Source organism: Amblyomma maculatum, chromosome 4 (genome assembly GCF_055883805.1).
Source record: "Amblyomma maculatum isolate TAMU_Amacu chromosome 4, ASM5588380v1, whole genome shotgun sequence".
Classification (NCBI taxonomy): Eukaryota; Metazoa; Arthropoda; class Arachnida; order Ixodida; family Ixodidae; genus Amblyomma; species Amblyomma maculatum.
The window spans coordinates 47,506,548-47,525,901 of NC_139347.1; the positions used below are offsets into that span (position 1 = coordinate 47,506,548).

At 42.1% G+C, this 19,354-nt stretch overlaps 1 protein-coding gene across 1 annotated transcript in view; it reads left to right on the plus strand.

Annotated features, from left to right (window-relative positions):
• LOC146190937 (cytochrome P450 3A17-like) overlaps positions 1-19,354 on the plus strand; it is a 42,019-nt gene that overhangs the window by 19,637 nt on the left and 3,028 nt on the right. Inside the window, exons 9-12 of the mRNA XM_084600260.1 lie at positions 895-986; positions 1,907-2,047; positions 6,215-6,377; positions 15,358-15,428. Coding sequence (XP_084456386.1) covers positions 895-986; positions 1,907-2,047; positions 6,215-6,377; positions 15,358-15,428 — 467 coding nt within the window. The remainder of the gene's footprint in view (positions 1-894; positions 987-1,906; positions 2,048-6,214; positions 6,378-15,357; positions 15,429-19,354) is intronic.

Below are 19,354 nucleotides of genomic sequence, written 5' to 3' on the forward strand. Positions count from 1 at the left end.
GGTCGTCAACACCAAACGCGAGTTCCATTTTTAAATATTTCTAATGGACAGTGCGGTCCAAGTAATCGAAAGTTAAAAATACACATCTTAAGCCTTCTTGAGTCGGCTTTCCCACGATGCGTATTGTATAATGACATCCTTAGGCGAGGTAATGTCGCCAATATTACTTTCTTCAACTTTATCAAATACTCACACTGTGTTCGTATTTGGTGCACAAAAGTATAATAGACAAAATTTTATGAAAATGCAATGTCTAAATATCAACTAACAGAGCTTTAAAATGCATATCTTTGACATCCGAAAAATTAAATTGCAACGCCAATTAAGAAAACTTCAAAACGTAAATCACATTTAATATCATTAGCCTTAAACTTCGTAATGAGCAGTGCCCTGAAATTTCGATGAAATAATTTTTGTTACTTATTTATCTAATCCCTAAGGTCTATCACGTACATGAAGTCAGATTTGATGCAATGCCCGAGAGCACGGACTCTACAGCGCATCTATCATAGTTTTTAAAATGCTGGTTCTTAAACACTGCAAGAGATACCCTGCACATGTGTGTAAGGTTTTACAAGTGAGCCATGCACACGACTTGATGCCGATGGTGGGCCGTCTGCTGATATTGATGAGCACACATAACAGTTCCGTTGTATTTAACATACACCCGAACCGTCGAATATGAGCTGCTCACAGAGCACACACACAAAAAAAAATTCGAGTGCGAAAACTCTTTAGAGAAGGTCTGAAAAGTATTATGTAATGTCGTTAGAAGAACCAAATGCATAGAGTGGTCGATGTGCTTCATACATCACACTCTACTCGCGAAGAAATATGTGTTTCGTGCAAGGAAACGTGAGGTACAATGTCGTGTGTTATTTATTCTCTAACCAGGGTTCGCTGGACTACGACACTGTGACCAGGAGTCTGAAGTACCTGGATCAAGTAATAAATGAGACACTGCGCATCTACCCACCATCGATACTGTACGGGTTCCGATGTCTGATTTTGTTTGTGTTGTTAGGTTCTAGTGTCCACATTTCTCCTGAACCTCCCATCTCATCTAACCAGTCATTTCTTGTCACTGTTTTTCTTTCTTTTTTATTGACGTCCTCTTAATTGTGTGTCTGCGTCTGAACTCGCCCAAAAGAGGAGGATAAAGTGAACGAACTTAAACATAAAATCAGCGCACAATAATTACAGAAGGCATCTGTTCAAAGAAATGAGGCAGTTTGTAACGAGTAGTGGTAGCACATCGATCAGCTTGTTTATATATGCAATTCCAACTTAAGCTTAACGATACAAAACCAGAAAACATTCTCATGGGAAAGAGGCAAGGCTGAATTATACTACATTTCAGGACCTTCCAAAATTTTTGTACGCTAAAAATGCAATCTGCTCGAAATATAATTCACGTTTACTATTCAAGGACAGGGATAGATAACAAAAAGTATATCCAGGCAACAAACTATATATCGAAACGAATGGATCACGGCTTGAAGTTCAAGGAATTTTCTTGTAGGGATGACAGCTTTCACAACTCCTTTTTAGTTATTTTTAGAACAGTCCGAGAGCGGAACATTTTGACCGGAAGCATTCTGTAGGTTATTTCTAATGATCCAAAAGAACATCTTTGTATTTCTTCCAATGATGCTTTTTCCCATGCAGTGAATTTAAATCTCTTCACCCTCAACGTATGCAACCCCCTGCTAGAATGCCCTGCGGGAAGATCCTGGTACCCAATCAATAAGAAATAAAAATCGTCATTTCTTTTTGCTTTGGTCGATAGTCACGTTAGCCTAAAAAAAATCTTACATAAGTACATGTCATTCAGTGCATTTGAATATCCGAGGTCTGAATATCCTTAACCTTTAAAATGGCTGCATCCCTTCTTCGCTCCTTCCAGGCCTTTTTCTAGGAAAGCAAAAGATGACTTTGAGTACAACGGCATGAAATTCAAAGCTGGTACGTGCATCTTGACCTCGCCATACCTTCTGCACATGGATGAACGATTTTGGACTAATCCCCACAAGTTTGACCCCGACAGGTAATTGTCAATCATGATCCGTTTTAGATGACGCGTTAAATGAGAGTCTATATTAAATTAGCATTTCTGTAGAGGATAATCGCCCATGATGAAAACGACCGCTGCTGCTACTTGTCAAATTAATAGACAACTTGGAGACGATGCGTAACTAATTTTCTTTTCCTGTTTCCTAAAAACGAGCTCGCCTCGTTCACTGCCTCAGGAACGGTACGCACTTGACAATCTTGAAGATCTTGCAACTACGCAAGCGCGTGCTGCTTTGCGGTAGGGAGGAACCGAAGCGTCTATTTTAATGAAGTATCAAAGCTCCTAAGGTTTTAGTGCTTGTTGCATCTTGTTTTTATTTATACCAATATTTTATACCAATTATACCAATTATATTTATTTATAGTCTGTGCCCTTATGCACTTATACTCTCACTTCGTTTTTAAACCAATTGGTTACAGTATTCAGTACGGCGCTTATAAAAGACTAAGGCTAACTGTGAACTGTGAACTGTGTAAGAGTGAACTGTCAATGGAATGTGATCGCTAGCGCTCAGGGGTTTAATCATCAACCTTACTGCTGGTCAGAGAGCTAACGTCAATGTTTCCAGTGATGACATTCGGTGAAAGGAAGGCCATGTGTACCAGAGAACGTACTTCGCATTTCTTTGTCCGTAAAAAAAAAATAAAGTGCAATTAATCTAGCATCTTAGGCGGCATATAACACAACGCATACACCTTAAGTAGTCGGCAAATTCTCATTTCCCACTGACGAAGCATACCAAATTAGTATCCACGAAAGCATTGAGGGTGCAGGGCGCTCTCACAGTCGCTGCTTATGCATAAGCATGAATGTGATCTATTACTGTTTCTTTTTCTGTCTGGTAGAGTGTTACAGATGCAATTCTCGTTTACTTCAGTGCAGAAGTTCTACTAAAGAACACAAGCTCGTATTGCTGTCCATGAATTCTTGCTGCGCTTCTGTTTAGGAGGCCCATATATATATATATATATATATATATATATATATATATATATATATATATATATATATATATATATACATGTGTGTGTGTGTAGAGATTCGGCGAAGGTGCTCTTCTTCTAGATAGCAATACCAACTTCCTGCAGAAGGAAGGCAGGATGTCTATAACATGTCAATAATAATGTCGCCTTCTGGCGTCTAGCATGAACTTAGGAACGATGTCACACTTGGGGCCCGAATAAAGATATCATCTGCTTGACGGAGATTTGAACGCATTGTGAGAGAAAGTGACCCGGCCGACAAAAGCAAAGCTCAACACTGTTGGGCTCAGCGCTCCAACACGTGAAACTGCACGCAAAGTGATAAAGAAGTTGGTCAATCTGAGTAGAAGGGCAGTTTTGCGAGTTGATTATGCATTTTTATATTGTTTCAACGCGAATACACGGGACAAACCAGAAGAAAAAAACACACACGGCGCCAAGTGTCTTTTTCTTCTACTTCATTCCGTTTCTTCGAAAAGAGCGACCTACCCCATAAATGTCTCCGTACACAGCTGAGCATCCAGTTTTAAATACCAGCTCCTACCAAGACACGGAAAGCAATCATGGGGAGAGGAGTAAGGGAGAGCAAACAAGCTCCGCCTTCAAGGGTATAGTGCGACAGAGTTAATGGTTCCTGTCTGTGGCCGCCCGGCATTCTCTTTCTCCTACAATTAGTTTCAGCTCGCGTAATTACCATTCACATCAGTTGTGTCTGTAATCTTTTACCCCTGCTTATTACCATACTGCCTTAAGCTACCACGTAAAGCAGCTGCTGATCGTAAGTGACTACCCGGCATTATGTAATGTCCCACTTTCAAGCAAGAGCGTGCCTACTCACCTTCCAAGAGTGCTGGAAGGTTAACTTCTGACCCAACCTTCCAGCTGAAATTAGCAAACCTAATTCGCAGCTCCTCCTAACTTTGTGACAGCCTGCGGTGTCCTACCCGACCCAACACTCCAGCTGAAATGAGCAAAACTAATTGGCAGCTCCTCCTAACTTTGTGACAGCCTGCGGTGTCCTATCTGACCCAACATTCCAGCTGAAAAAAGCAAATCTAATTGGCAGCTCCTCCTAACTTTTTGACAACATGCGGTGTCCCATCTGACCCAACCTTCCAGCTGAAATGAGCAAACCTTATCGGCAGCTCCTCCTAACTTTGTGACAGCATGAGGTATCCCATCTGTCCCAACCTTCCAGCTGAAATGAGCAAACCTTATTGGCAGCTCCTCCTAACTTTGTGACAACATGCGGTGTCCCATCTGTCCCAACCTTCCAGCTGAAATGAGCAAACCTTTTTGGCAGCTCTTCGTAACTTTATGACAACATGCGGTGTCCCATCTGACCAAACCCATCAGCTTATCAACGCTCGGCCATTTGCCTTACCAGCGACTCCGGCGATGTTATGTTTTTCGCTCACAACGTGGACGCCGCATTTTTTCCAGGAAGGAGGTTTAACGTTATAACCTTAAAATGGCGTGATGAATCATGTTGTGGTAGGATACCGCGATATGAAAAATTATGGCACAGTTAACGCTTGCAAAATGTTAACAGAGGTAGCTCTACTCCACGCTAAGGTCCCTCATCATTATATGACTGATTTTATTTTGATCTTGGCCATGAACCTGGCGGGTGGTAGACGGGAACTGACACGTATGAGCGTTTATTAGTGGATGGGTTGCGTGAGCTGCCAATTGGAGTTACCTATTTGAGGTACAAAGGTGGGACAAGAATCAACGTTGCACGTATCTTGGATGCTGAGTCAAACATGCTGTTCCTTGGCCATGCAGGCGCGCTCGTATGGATTTTTAAATGCGAGTCTTTATATGTATACCGCGTGGTCGCTTGCGGTAGCTAGACGTGGTTACTTAGGACAGCATGCTAATAAGCAATGTGCGATATATTAGAGGCACAAGGTAGGAATGGTAATTAATCGAGCAGAAACAACATGTACGCGGACGTGCAACCACAAAGGAAGCAGCAAGTGAAAGCAATTAACGTTTTCTCGTCACACCCTTGAATGCAGTGCTTAAGTGGTCTTCATATTTTTGGGTGCTGAGCGAATGTTACCTGGTCAACGACACTGCTGATATAGAAATGTCTGCATTGAAGCCTGGGCATCATTACGGGCATATTCAGCACTAATCTTGGTATCTATCCTGTGGGAAAGCAAGATTCTTACCATAACTCTACTAACGAAGCTTGTGAAGGTGCATAGGTGTGAAGTCTAATGGTGACTTGCGAGGTTTTCAGATGTTACCAGGTGACTTGTCTTCCGATCATTATACGCTCTTCCTTCCTGTCATGTGCTATTATGAGTCTAAAATGGCACGTGGAACTTTTCGGTCGAGGCTGCCAAGAAGAAAGTACATCACATAATCGGTTCTGATAAAGAATATCGCAAGCAGCATGCCTTCATATCATCAAATTCAGTAAAGGCGAATAAAATATCTACCCGTAAATGCCAAAATGGCAAAAAATCTATGCAATGAAGCTTTGCGGATGGCTCCAGTAGGCCTGTTAAAGCTTTCTTAAAAGTTTTCGCCGACCTCGAACTTGCCCCGGGTTAGATGGGGTGTCACGGACTGTATTGGATGGTGCTGTCCAGTAATTCGGCAAATGCCGAGAATGGTAACGACATACGAGAAGGCTTCCGTGGATAAAGCGTTCCGCAAAATGAACTCTAATGTTGTTCATGCAAGGCTCGATTTGTGCTCTAAATTGTCTTTCGTACGCACTTTGCGCCATTGAGGTCGAAGAGTGACTGTGTTCGTCCGTACCCGTGCTCTACAGTACGCTTTGAGGATCGAAATCACTGAAGTTTCATAAATAATTTATAAACTTTGCCAAAATGTTCATGAAACAAATCACGTTGCTTGTGCATGGCCACCTTGATCTTTATTTCGGGGCCATCGAAGAAGCATTCCCTGCAAGTATCTTCAATAAGTTTCTTCAATCGCTCTCAATCAGTTTACCTCATACATGTGGCAGATGTTGGTGTATAATAGCCAGTAATGATTAAGCAGTTACTACAGCTTGTGGCCTACACCTCTTGTCATGATCTCGAGTCCCCTAATGATATAACGAGGATATATTTTGGAGGAGTTACGAACAGAAGCTACCTCGAGTTGGCTTTCTGCAATCGCTTTCTCCTGTCAGGTTTTCTCCCCAGAACGCCAGTGACGTAAAGAAAATAGCGCATGTGCCTTTCGGCATCGGTCCACGAAGCTGTGTCGGAAAACGGCTAGCAATATTTGAAATCAAGTACACAGTGGCAAGACTGCTCCAAAAGTACAGCCTGGAACTTGGTGTCTCCCAGAAGGTAAGGGAAAACAGCTCCCACTAGCGGTCTCCGAAATTGTTCACTTATTAAGAAGAGCGAAATGTTGGGCGAGTTAAAAAAAAAGCAAGTAAGAGGATGTAATCCGCATTATTAATTTATTGTCAACTATCATAAAAGTTATTTCTGTCTTTGTCGTGAAGGTCTAAGCTTTTTCCAGAGTAAACCTGCGAAAAAAAATTTACAGCTAAACTAAAAACTGCGGTAGCGCAGAAATGATCTACGAAGTTGCCTTGGCATAGGATATCACCTGTCCCCTACGATTGCTAATAATGTGTGCGGCATTTTGTTGAGGACTTAATTAAGGTGGACTAAGCAATTTTGTCAATGTAAAAGTTATTGTTAAACGGAACTTTAAACTATTTTATCATCAGCGGTGTTGTTCAAAATGAACTGTTTACTAAGTAAGTTAAGCACTAATCACCAAAATCCACAAAATACACCCATAAGGACCTAAACTATAAGGGGATGTGAATAATTTTGCGCTTCCCTAATAAGTAGTATTTTTCCTCTGTTAGTACTGTGCCTAATCTTCTTGTGCGTTTTCTTCTTTTAGGGCAGCATGGAAATGGAAGCGTACTGCCTTCTTTCTGCACCTGCAAGAGGCCCTTGGATTGTGTTTCACAGGTTATAATGTTAACACCGCTTAATCAGCGTTACACAAAACATAAGCGCGTTCTGTAAGACGATGTGCAGCGATGGGATATTTCAATAAAAACTTTTCTCCTGATAACCTCTGCTGTAACATCGAAGTTGGTGGAAACGGGCAGTACTCTTAATATTTTAGCGCTCATGCGATTGATTTTCTTACTGATCGGGGTTTAGAAAAAAATATTATTAATCTGCAGCACTGGATTAAAGGAGCATTGATTATGTTAAATGGCTTAATTTTGCCATATGGATTGACTAAATATCTATAAATCGGTGCGTGGTGCAAAGATGCGCAAAAAGCAAAGCAGAAAATGCAAAGCTTTCTAACAAAAAACTAGAAAAACTTATTTCCCTTTTACGCCTATTTCTTAAACCATCGTTACGAAGACTACTTTTTTGTGGGCTGAAAAAAAAATTCTTGAATTCAAATATAATAATGTATTAAAGAACTTTTTTTTTCCTGCGGCCACTTTGATTCGGCTTATACGTCAGGATTATTAGTTCATATGTCACATAGAAACATTTGCCATTGGTCCTTTCACTCTTCTCTCATGATCATTAAAAGCCTTCATATAAAGAGCAACCATGGTCAAACAGGAAGTTAAAAGTGAGCCACACTGGTCAACTTATCCTTTTAGAAATAAAATTAGACTCAGGATTCTTTTTGAGATTTGTTCTTAACTACATGTACCCCTCAAAGCCTAATCTTAGTATCTTTTTAAACAATGTTACATACTTAGTATGTATCCTAAATCGCTAAGGTGTTTTGTATTACGTTAGGGGAATGATAGCAACATTGGCAACATGTTTACAATATCATAACCGCATCCAGGATGGGCATGACGCTCATAGAAATGTTTGTTCGGCCTTATCACATATATTAAATCGGCGCTTAAAATCTTAGCCATGCTTTTATGAGACGTTGTTTTCATTCACTTTATAGATGCGGGTAAATAACTGGAAGAAATAAATTGTTTCCTATTATATCATTTTTTAGTAAAAAGCCCCAACAGCGTGTGTGATGCGGAAGCCAAAATCAAAGCGCTTTAGCCAAGAGAAGTAACAGCGCTTGCATCGTGCACCCGGCCAACAGCAGATGCGAAAAAGCGTTGCGCAAGCCGCAGTCTCCTTAATGAATGAACATAGCACCTAATTGGCAAAACGAGAAAACGAACGAAAAAGAAAACAGAAGCAAATATATAGCAAACCGGATAAGCACACCTATCTCTGCAGGCAGACTGCCTGATCTATACCTTTTCAACTCGTTCCGCTGTTCGCAGTTATTTGGCGCCGGTATTACATGCACTTCTTTGCTTGATTAACGACTAGTCTCTTAAATTATGCACCTCTTATTTCAGATAAACGCATTACCAAAAACCTAAGCTATCACATTAATAACAATATTAGCATTAATAACATCATTACTAAAGCTGGCGAGACGGGTTCGCGTGGCCCAGGAGTAGTATGCCTTACTCGGGATCCAAGCTATCCGGTGGGTTCGATTATTAAGGAGAGTCCAGTTCCTGGCCCCATTTTAAGAATATACATTTCTTGAAGCCGGCTTTGCGAGATAAAATGCGTATTTTTGACGTGAAATATTTTGAACTGCTTTGCCAAGAAAGGAAATGTTAAAACTAGACTCAGCTTTTATGTGGACGGCATTCATTTTCTTCACATATTGTTGGCAATAAAATAAGAAATAAAAAAGTTGAGTAGAGTCTTTAGTTAATTAATTGATTAATCACTGAACTCTATCCAGTCCATATTATCCTATTGCTGCACAATCCACCTGTGCTGACAGCAGTGATGTATCTCTAACAGGCTTAAGATAACCGACCTTTATTTGTGCTTATTTTACCTCGCATATACTAATAAGCATATTTCCACATTGTTTGAGAGTCCATGCAATATAGATATAAAGCCCTCCTTCAACATTTGCCTGGCATAAGTGTGTCTCGCCTCAATGTCTGGAGTACTGGCTTCGAATCCCACCGCTCCCTCCTGTCTTGAAGGAATCATCCGATTGGAAAGCGGTGCCAATATGACCGATTTCATCTAGCCTCCGGAGGCCACACAACCTGCCGATCAATCAGACAGAGACAGGCAGTGTCTCCAGCCATTTGCCGGCCGCTTCCTAAGGATACGCGAAAAACTGAGAACTTCACGTAATCACTGACTCCCAAGCGCCGTGTCGGCTCCTTCTTGCAGCAGAATACCAACAAAATTAGCTCACTCCAAACTAATCCATTGGCTGCAATTAGATCACTTGGGTCCCGGGAGGCTCCGGTGTGGACTGTAATCAGGTCGTGGAAAGGTTAGCTCGAGGTCACACAAACCGAGCGGCCACCATCCCTGATCTCGCAACCAGCCTTCCTGTCCCCGCGGCTTAGGGCACGCGACTTCAACCTACGCGGACAATGTCGGATTTACCCTCCTCCACACAAGGGGCTAAATTCACAGGAAACGCGGGAATGAAGATAGCTCGAGACCAACACTTTCCCCAACCTACATCAACACAGCATCATTTTCCCAGAACCCTCATCTGTATGAAATATTGACGCCGGTTTGCATTTCATTCATCTTTTCACTTAAATATGAATTTATTGCAACTACTAAATTGAACCTTGTCCACAGCTGTCAATCACTGTGATAAAGTTGATTGCGTATAGAGCCCGCGTTCTTGCCGCTTACATTTACTGTGCATCATAAAATTATAATATGAATTTTACTTTTTAGTAACTAAGCACCCCTCTTATGCGTTTTCCTAAGCATTAAACAGCGTAACATCGATCCATTCCTTAATTAATGCTTGTCGAGTTGATATGTACATCGCTTCATAAAAAAAATGCTCTATTTACAACGTTAAGGCAGGTGAAAGGAATCATATGTATGAGAGGGATAACTATTTTGGTCCGTTATTCATGTCCATCACAGGGCACGTAAAAGATCACTTTGAATACAACGGCATCCAGTTTAAAGCTGGAACGTGCTTCAGCATTGCCAAGTACCTCATTCATATGAACCAACGCTTCTGGCCTGATCATCTGGTGTTTGATCCTGACAGGTGCGTGATTACGTTTTATTTATGAAGACCATATTTCAATTTAGAATTGAAAGAACATGAGCTTTCTAATAAATATTGATGTGAATGTAGTTGTTATTACTAGAAAGAGGAACAGCGCAAAACAGGCGTTCCTCTCTTCGTCCCGTTTTTGCGCTGTTCCCCTTTCTAGCAATGTTAAACCAACTAGACCACAACGACACCCTAGCGGTTACTACCGCATGTGTTTACTGCGTTTTGATCTGGGTATGTATACAGAGAGCATTCGTTTATTGCAATATCTGCCTAAAATAAATACCGACAATTGGTGGAACTCACTCTCGTTCCTTCCTCTTTTACGTGGCGAAAATGTTCCGTCTGTTGTGCGAGGAGCGTTTTATTTGTTCTTATTGGTTTCTCTTAAAAAAAAAATAAAGACAAAGTAAATTTCTTACATCGGTCATGAAAATATTGCCCTTAATCGAATGTCAAAACAATTTAATCAGTTCTGGATATATAGTGCAAATATTGCATAATCATTTGTAGCTTCTTGAATGTGAAAATTCAATGAGAAATTCACTAAACTACGTTTTCGCAACGCCAGATCTGCAGACAAAGCGTGCTGTGGATTAAGTATTAAACAACCAAAGATGTATTCTAGAGGAAGCCATTTAAAATGATACCCATTTCATTATGTATGACATGGGCTTGCGGCAGCTTCATACGAAAGTAGTAAACGACCAATCACAGCTTTTATCACTGGCTGTGTGCACCGGCAAATAATTGACTGTGGTTGCAGCCAATCACAAGGGTAATTCACCAAAGGGCCAATTATGCAGTCACTTCCCAAGGACGCTTAGAGACCACAGCTACGGCCGCTGTCAGATAACCAAATAGATTCCAAATAAAAATATGGATAAGGGCTCTTCACAGAATGCGACAGCGGTTTTCTCAAGCTTGATTATTTGTTACGGAATGAGAGGCTTGCAGCATAAATAGCGAACATAAGAAGAGAACAATAATACCGATAACCGGCGGACAACACCCATCAACACGGTTCTGTTTTTGTTTCATCTTATTAATTTGTAATGACCTGACCATAAAAGTCATATCAGACAAGATATTTCAGAGATTTGGATTCCTATATGGGGTTGATGGTGAGTAACACAGAAAAATGTGGTTGTCTGTAAATAGATATTTATGAGAGCAGGATATACAAGGATATATGTACAACACACATTTCATGTATAGTCAGTGCAGGCATTTCAGAGGTCATTTCAATCAATCGTATAGTAGAGGCAGCAGTCGTCGCAACATGAGAGAGTTTTCTTTTAATATTCATGATGGTGATACGGAAGAGAAGTACAAGGTATATGACTTTCTAATATCGATAAAAGAAAGATCATAACATTCGCTTTGCAGAATTTTCTCACGCTGGCATAAACGCAACAGCACAATTATAAGAAGATTGTTCCCCACCTCGGAGGAGCAAGTTTTAATTCTGCCGCTGTTTTATTATAGAGTAAGAGTGTATTTTATAAAATACTGAATGGTAGTACATAAAACGAGTCTATTTTGTAACAGACATGCTCGATTCAAAGGCTTTCGTGAGAAAACACGTCGGCGCTTACGAAATCAGCACACGTGCCTTTTGGCATTCGACCGCGTAACTGCGCCGGGATGCGGCTGGCATTATTCCAACTGAAGTACAAGGTCGCCAGGCTTGCGCAATTATTCCGCTTGGAGCTGGGCGTCTCTCAAGAGGTAGCGTAACTCTTCCGCTTGCCTCCGTTATGACGAACTTACTTTCTTGACTCATGTAATGAAAGCTTAAACCTTCAAATAGCTTCGATCAACGCATTTAATTAATTACTTTCAGAACCTCAAATGGCCCTGGTGAGGGGTATTACGTGAGCAGAAACTTCTTGTTCATTTTTTTTTTGTTACTACCGCTGACTGCTACTTTCTACCGCTACCGAGCGCTGACAGCCGCACACGCACTGATTGGCCCCTTCCTGATGAATAGGCCGGCATTTGACGGGAACGTGGCGTCATCTGCCATCATCAGTGTAGTCTGCGCGTGCATACTAACGCACGCGCGGTAGCGGTAGACAGTGGCGGTCAGCAGTAATGCTTAACTAATTTGCTCTAACAATGCTATCGTTCCTGCGGAATTCTCCAAACTGAGCTCACAAATGTTGCACTCCTTTTTGGTATGATCATATAACTGAACCAATTGCAGTGGTGTACTTGTGCAGAAATACTTAAGCATTGCCAATTCAGTGCCTGGTTGCGTAATAAAATCTGCCATTTGTGGCTCAGTACCGTTGCTTAGTTCCCGTTGCTGTTGGTAAATTCGGACGACGTAAAATTTAGGAAGTGAGGGGGCCACATTTTGGGGCAACCCATCTAAATTTTCAAGTCGGTTTATGAGTTGTTCGTACTCTATTTAGGTTCCACAATTTTAGTCAAATTCGGGCGAGGTCAAATTTCGGGGTTGACCCACCTAAAATTTGAGGTCGTCCCTGCTATACTAGAATTAGGTAGTACAATCTGTTGAGAGCGCATGCAACTAGCGTGGCTGTTCAAGACATCGTCACAGCCAGAAATACTGCATGCTGTAGCAGTGAGGCTTGAGAATTAAGCGTGTTTATCTCAAGAGGGTGTGAAAAAATCAAACTTCACGGCAGATACATTCCTCAAGACTAATTGCCACAGCACACATTAACTCAGCTTTGACGAGACTATGAAATATCTTGTTCACTTTATGGACACTCGGTAACTTGCAGTTGTCAGTGGGTGACTCACCTAAATTTGCAGGTCAGCACTTGAATGGCTATACTCTAAATAGGAGCACATCAATTGTTGTCAAATTCAAATTCTTACGCGGGCAAATTTCGGTGGTCCCAGGGCCGAATTTCGGTGGTGGCCTATCTATATTTGGAAGTCAGCATCGAGTTGGCCAGTCTCTATATAGATTGGATGTCAAATGTTTTGCTGTTGTACAAATTACCCATGCCATGCATAATAGAACATTCTCGCGTACAAGCTCTGATGACAGGCTCTGTCCACACACTCTGCCGATGCGTTCTGGTTACGGCACTCATGAGCAAAGAAATGCTTTCTCATTAAAATGAACTCATTCACAGCAGAGAACAATTATGTTACTAAACGTAGTCTGTTACTAAACGTACTGAGTTAAAACTCATCACGGGTGAACATGGATTAGTGTGTGATTTATTTATAAGGGCGGCAATGGGAAAATAAATACCATTGTGCCATTGCCAGGGTGAAATATTGCGACCATAATGATTTCTGATATTATTCGTTTTACTCACGACCACAAATTAGAGGCACCTAAACTGACGCAACAAGGTCACTTTTCTTTCTAAGCAGACACGGGCACTTTTACGAGCCACGTGGCATGAACTGTTTCGGCAATAACAGTAGCATAACAACAGACGTCAAGAACTGGGCTCAGCAGGAAAGATAAGCAAAGATCGTTTAGGGCAAGGGCAGGGGGCAGAAGACGGTTAGGGGTGCAGAATGAAATTAGGAAGTTTCCGTGGACTTTGAGGCCCCAGGGGACACGGGACCGCTTTATTGGTGAAACTTGAAGAGGCCCTTGTCCTCTAGTATGCGTGGTCCGGTCGCTGATAATGAGCACGAACAGCCAAGAGCGTGACTGCATGAAATAAAAATTCGGCGACACTTAAGGTTCGCCTTTATAGCTATGACTCAGTATAAGTAATGGCTTCCCTCTGCGGCTCCCTCGGCACATCCTCACACTCGTATACAGCCACCCCTCACTAACATGCACTTTGCTACTCGCCTAATCACTTATCCCTGAATTCGTTCCTCTGTTTTCTCCCGCATAGTCTTTAGCATGCAAATGTGAACTAACACATTTGGTGAAAGAACACAAGGCGTATAGAGATATACAGCATTGCTTTGAGCAAGCTGTACGAGCTTGCTTGCATGCCCTAGTTGTAGAGCGCCTGAGTCGAGATCTAAGTTCACCGGGTAAGAGTCCCATCTCACCTGCCGTAAGGAGCTACATTGAACTTTCTCGATGTCGAGTGGACCCGTGACATCGCACAACCCGCGATCATTTTCGTAGCCGCCCATATCACCTGGACACTTGGTCTTGGTTCGCTGCTTGCTGTATGCTTAACATTTTAACATATACATTTATATCGCTTGTGGCTTGACACCTGTTACGTGTTGTGATTCTGGTTTTGCCCTACTGGGCGGTTGATTGAGGGTATATATTTAGTGGTTGGCTTGTGATTCTGGTTTTGCCCTACTGGGCGGTTGATTGAGGGTATATATTTAGTGGTTGGCGCCCTTCTCAAATCAGGTAGCGGTTCAGCGCTCGTGTGTCTGTTTTTCTTATATTCTGCCCGTGTGTAGCATGCGCTGTTGAAGTACACCATTCCACCCGCCATTTATCATCATCAATAGCCACGATCGCGGTTTTTCGCTCAGACTGCCAACGTCCAGCTTTCTGCAGCGAAGCAGCATAAAACCTGCCAGCTAAAATAACCCTCTGTTTATGTTGAAGTAACTGCATAGTGCCACGGGCGCTGTGTGCCTGCTCCTTGAAAAGAGGATCTTTACTCAGGCCCAGCGGCGCCACGTTATAGGGCAAGCAGACGAACGACGGTGCCGCAGCCTGGAAGCGCTATGCACAAGCTTCCTTCTAGGAGTAGTAATTGGCCGATGATCTGGCCGGGCGCTGATAGAGTCGGAGGTACAATGGCAAGTCAGTTCTTCTCCGATCATGAAAGTCGCCGGACGTAATGATCGGCGGATTTTGGATCGTTCCGAGGCCAGATGGCATGATCGACTTAGAACGAGCCGCCAATGGGGGCTTCTGCTCTCACAGGGAAGGATGAGACGGGAATCGAACAAACGACACCCTTGCTGTTCCCGTTGAAAAGCTTCACAAGCTCAAAAATTCGCGAAGGCGCCCCTGGAAGGTTGCGTGTAAGGGCCCACTTCGCTGTCGACAAACATATAATGGACCTATTTAGCTAGTAATTATCTGAAACGAATGTCGATGGCTACTGGCAATGCTATGTGATAAGTATACGTTAAAAACAATAGCCTCTTCGCAGACAACTCAATCAGAAACGAGCCTCAATGGCTACGTCTTTCTTTAAATTGGCAATAACATAATCATGTAGCTAGGTCAGTAACGTTCTCGCGTGTACACGGCTTGAATGTCATTGATATTTTGTTATTTTTTTTATTTTTTTTTTATTTCAGGGCACCATGCCAATGGACGCCTATCGCTTTCTGTCCGTGAAAGCAAGGGGACCTTGGATAGTACTTCACAAGTTGCCACATAATCGGCTTTTGATTTTGTTATGTCTAAATAGGCAGTACATTTGACATTGACACCTCTAAACAGATACCGTGCCAGCTCATCCGTACCAGTTATTAATAGAGCAAGTAGGCTATCATAAAGAAAAACTCTTGAAAATTTAGTATCACTATTCTTTGTGTATCCCTTTTTCTCAACACTGCAGCATTCTACTGCAGTTTGCAGATTCTATCACGTAGATATTAAACTAGCCCTCAAAATCATACAGGGGATGTCTCCGAAGTGGTCTACTAGAAAGTCGGCAAAATCACCGAGTGGAAAAGGTTTTCGTGCGCAATCTACTGAATCGCCGAAAGCGCCGTCTCTAGAGGAATATTCGCGCCTTCTGACCTCGTTCTAAACTGGGGCGGTAGATGGCAGGTCCTACGCACTGGCTGGTGTCTGTTGTATACATCTTTTTTTCTCATCAGTCAAAACGATGATATGAGTACAGCTGCTGCCAGTCAGTTCTTGTTGGCATAGCCAAAAAATTAAAAATAAATATTTATATAATTCCTACAAAATCAGGCGTTTGGCATAGCGTGAAAAACTGTCAAGCGAGGAAGTTCCGCTGTAACGTTTCACACAATATGTGACAGTATGTAGTAATTTGAAAATGGCTCATTCCAAAAATGAAATGAAGCATGCGTGGCGTATATACTGCAGAATTACATAGTCATGTGAACCTATTTCATTGCAAGCTTTGACCAACCTGCTCCACTGGTTTTTAGTTTTGAATACGGACATGCTAGTATATCTACCGAAACCGCTCGGATAAAAAGTTCCTAAAAAAATTACGCGCAGGCGTCGTTTTTTTTTTTATTCAGCGCAATGCACTTCATCATGCGTAATCTCCCAGCAGCTAGCTCAGAAGAAAAAAAAAATGTTTCTATTTGAGGTTGCACACGAAGTGGCAACTACTGCTCCGAATTCTGATTGCCCAGTGTTAAAGTCGAACTCATCACGCTACAGTACTTAGTAAGTGCATACTCCCCATTTTGTGTGCTTTAGGACCAATATGAAAAATAAGTGTTGCACCAATTTACGCTTTTAGGTTAATGCGGCTTACGTAACCAGAATGACTTCTATAAGAAAGTTTAGAACTTCTGTAATATGAAGATAAAATTTCAAGAGCTTTTTTCAAAATGAGCGAAATCCTCCTTAACAAGCTGACAACAATGTAGTATTTTTTTAACCAATACTTTAGAAGCTTTTAAGTGGTATTCAACAAAAGCATAGTTATTTGGCACATTGTCTTTTATTTGCTGCTCAAAGAAGGCATATCGATTTGCTGAACTCCCCGTTGCAGTTCAACTTCTTCTAATTTCGATGTCTAAACTCTCTGCACTTAATTTCCGGCATTCGAAAGCTTTACACTACTTTCCGTTACGTTACGCTCTTAAACAATAAATAATAATAATAACAAGTGCTGAGCCGTGCTACGTTGAAAAACTAAGAGGACACTTAAGCTCCGCCTTTGACGCTACAACGCGACAGCGTATGCGACCGCCCAGCGCATAAAGCTCCGCTTTAGACAAGCCGTATGAAAGTTCCTGCCTGGCCTAGGAGCAGCGTGCCTTACTCGGCTTCCAAGAGCTCTAGAAGGTTGATTCTTATTCCACCTTCCCCCCTCAAATGCGCAACACAAATTGGTAGCTCTTGCCAACTTTCTGATTGCACCCTTTAAGTCGCACAAGCAATCGAAGAATCAGTGTTCGGCCATATGATAGCTACCAGGTATACCACCTGCCAGTGCCATGCTCATGATTTTTCGTTCACAGCCCCGACGCCAACGCCGACACGGGATTTTTTGGTGAACGGATCTTTTACCGCTGTAACGTGAGAATTACAATGAGTGCGAATAGGACTGTGAATCGTTAGAATCACAATGTGTTATCGAAGTATACGGTAAATTTCGTTATTCTGTCTAGCGCTAAGTTATGGCACGGCCGGACAATCACGGCCCGATCTCGTCCCTTCCATAGGGAGACTCGCGAACAGTACGTGATCTATGCTACCCAAGTTGGGAGCTGCGACATAGACTACAAGTCCAGTTTTAACCAATTCCTGCGAACGTGTCTGAATGGTCTGGTAGCACGTGTCCGACTCACAATGCAATGTGCTGACAAAATTGGTAGTTTCTGCAAATTCTCCCCTCACATGCGGTCTCGTGCGTTACTCAAGCCGCCGAGAATTCCATGCTCGGTCATATCTCCCCGCCAACTACCATCTCCCAAAAACATCCTAGACATTTCGCACCTTTAGAGGGACTCTGCAGGTTTCCCACAGAAGAAGTGATGAAACTTAACTGAGACACGTGGTGGTTGGCAGGTAGTCGTATGACGCCACTCTGAGCAACGCTGGGTTTCTCTCGTAATGGGGCTTGTAATGATTTCGCATTAGATTATTTCAATTGCTAGTCGCAGGCGGCTGCAATCTACTCTTTAGAAAATTCGTTGTCTATCTACGTGTCTGTCCGGTCCCCATCGTGAGCAGGTGGTAGTTGCGAGATGACATGGCCACTTCCGTAACTACATTATATGTTACCGGCAAAGCACCACCTGCCAGAGGCTGGCTAATGTCGTGTTATGAACGCTGCCGCCACCGACTCTTGTGCAATTGAGACGTATATGCTGTCGCATGAGAGAAAAAAAAAAAAACCTGAAATGTTATGTACGAATATTATATGGTGGCTGTGAAATTAATAATCTGTTTTTATTGACTAAATGGCAGCTTAATTCAATAAAGAGCCCCATGTCTAAAGGAGAATGAAATCGCGCGAGATACGAGGAAATGCTACTATCAAACTTGCTTATTTTCCGAACGTACGGCCTCGGCAGTCTATACAATTGGCGCTATATCATCCGCAGAATACATAAGGCTGCACGAACGCTTATTGTACCATATTTATTCAGAAACGGATGTAAATAATTTATAAATACTGCTCTACAATTTAGTACAAACAGCGCAAAACACAGCGGACAAGGAGGCGGGACGCTGTGTTGCGCACGGTTTCCATAAAATGCCCTAACGACTAAGTCGGCTTTCTGTGTTGCTATGGAATTTATTTTTCGACTACTTGCTTATTCGGTACATGCGGCATTAGCGCGATACTATTGTCCTCAAGGTACTTAATTAATACCGCGCTCGAAACAAACTGTGGGCCGTTGTTAACTCTCTAGAATCTGGTTTATGTACTAAACGGCACGTATTGCTTTCGACTGAGATTTACAAAAGTCCATGAGCAACCAGCGTCAGGGCAGAACTTCACCATTCGCATGAGCTCAACTGTCGAAGAACGCAACTAAAGGTAGCCAGTAGTAAATGAAACTAAGCAAATAATAGAGTATTGCAATTACCAATTTATGGTGTTCGTAAATGGGAATTAGAAGCTTAAAAAACTTCAAGTACGCTTCGTGTTAGAACAGACTTGTTTATCTGTTGGAAATCTGAATCATAAATCTGATTTGTCTTTCTTCGCGAGTGTGCATATAAAATGCTATGCAACTGCTGTTTAGACTTTTAACGAAGATTAGAAAAAAAAAAAACGTTACTAGCGGGAGGTCTACGGGAGAAAAAAAGTTCCCCTTTTATGCATGACATCACATCTGAGACCCTCGATATCGTTTTGTTCCCCGTATTATTTCGTACGTAAAATCTGTATTATTCGTGCCAGCACAGAGCTTTATTGTTTTGTTTTTCATTTTCCTTGCGCGGGAAATATGATCAAAATTACTGGGACGATGATAGGTTTAAAGCAGAGAATGTGGATCTGCCGAAATCCAAGTGCCTCAAGGAAAACGAGTTTTTCTCCACTAAAGCCACCGAATTACATTTTCGAAAAAGTGAACTGGCGATGGAAACAGCATAAAGGGAAAACACATAAAGCAGAAAAATAAC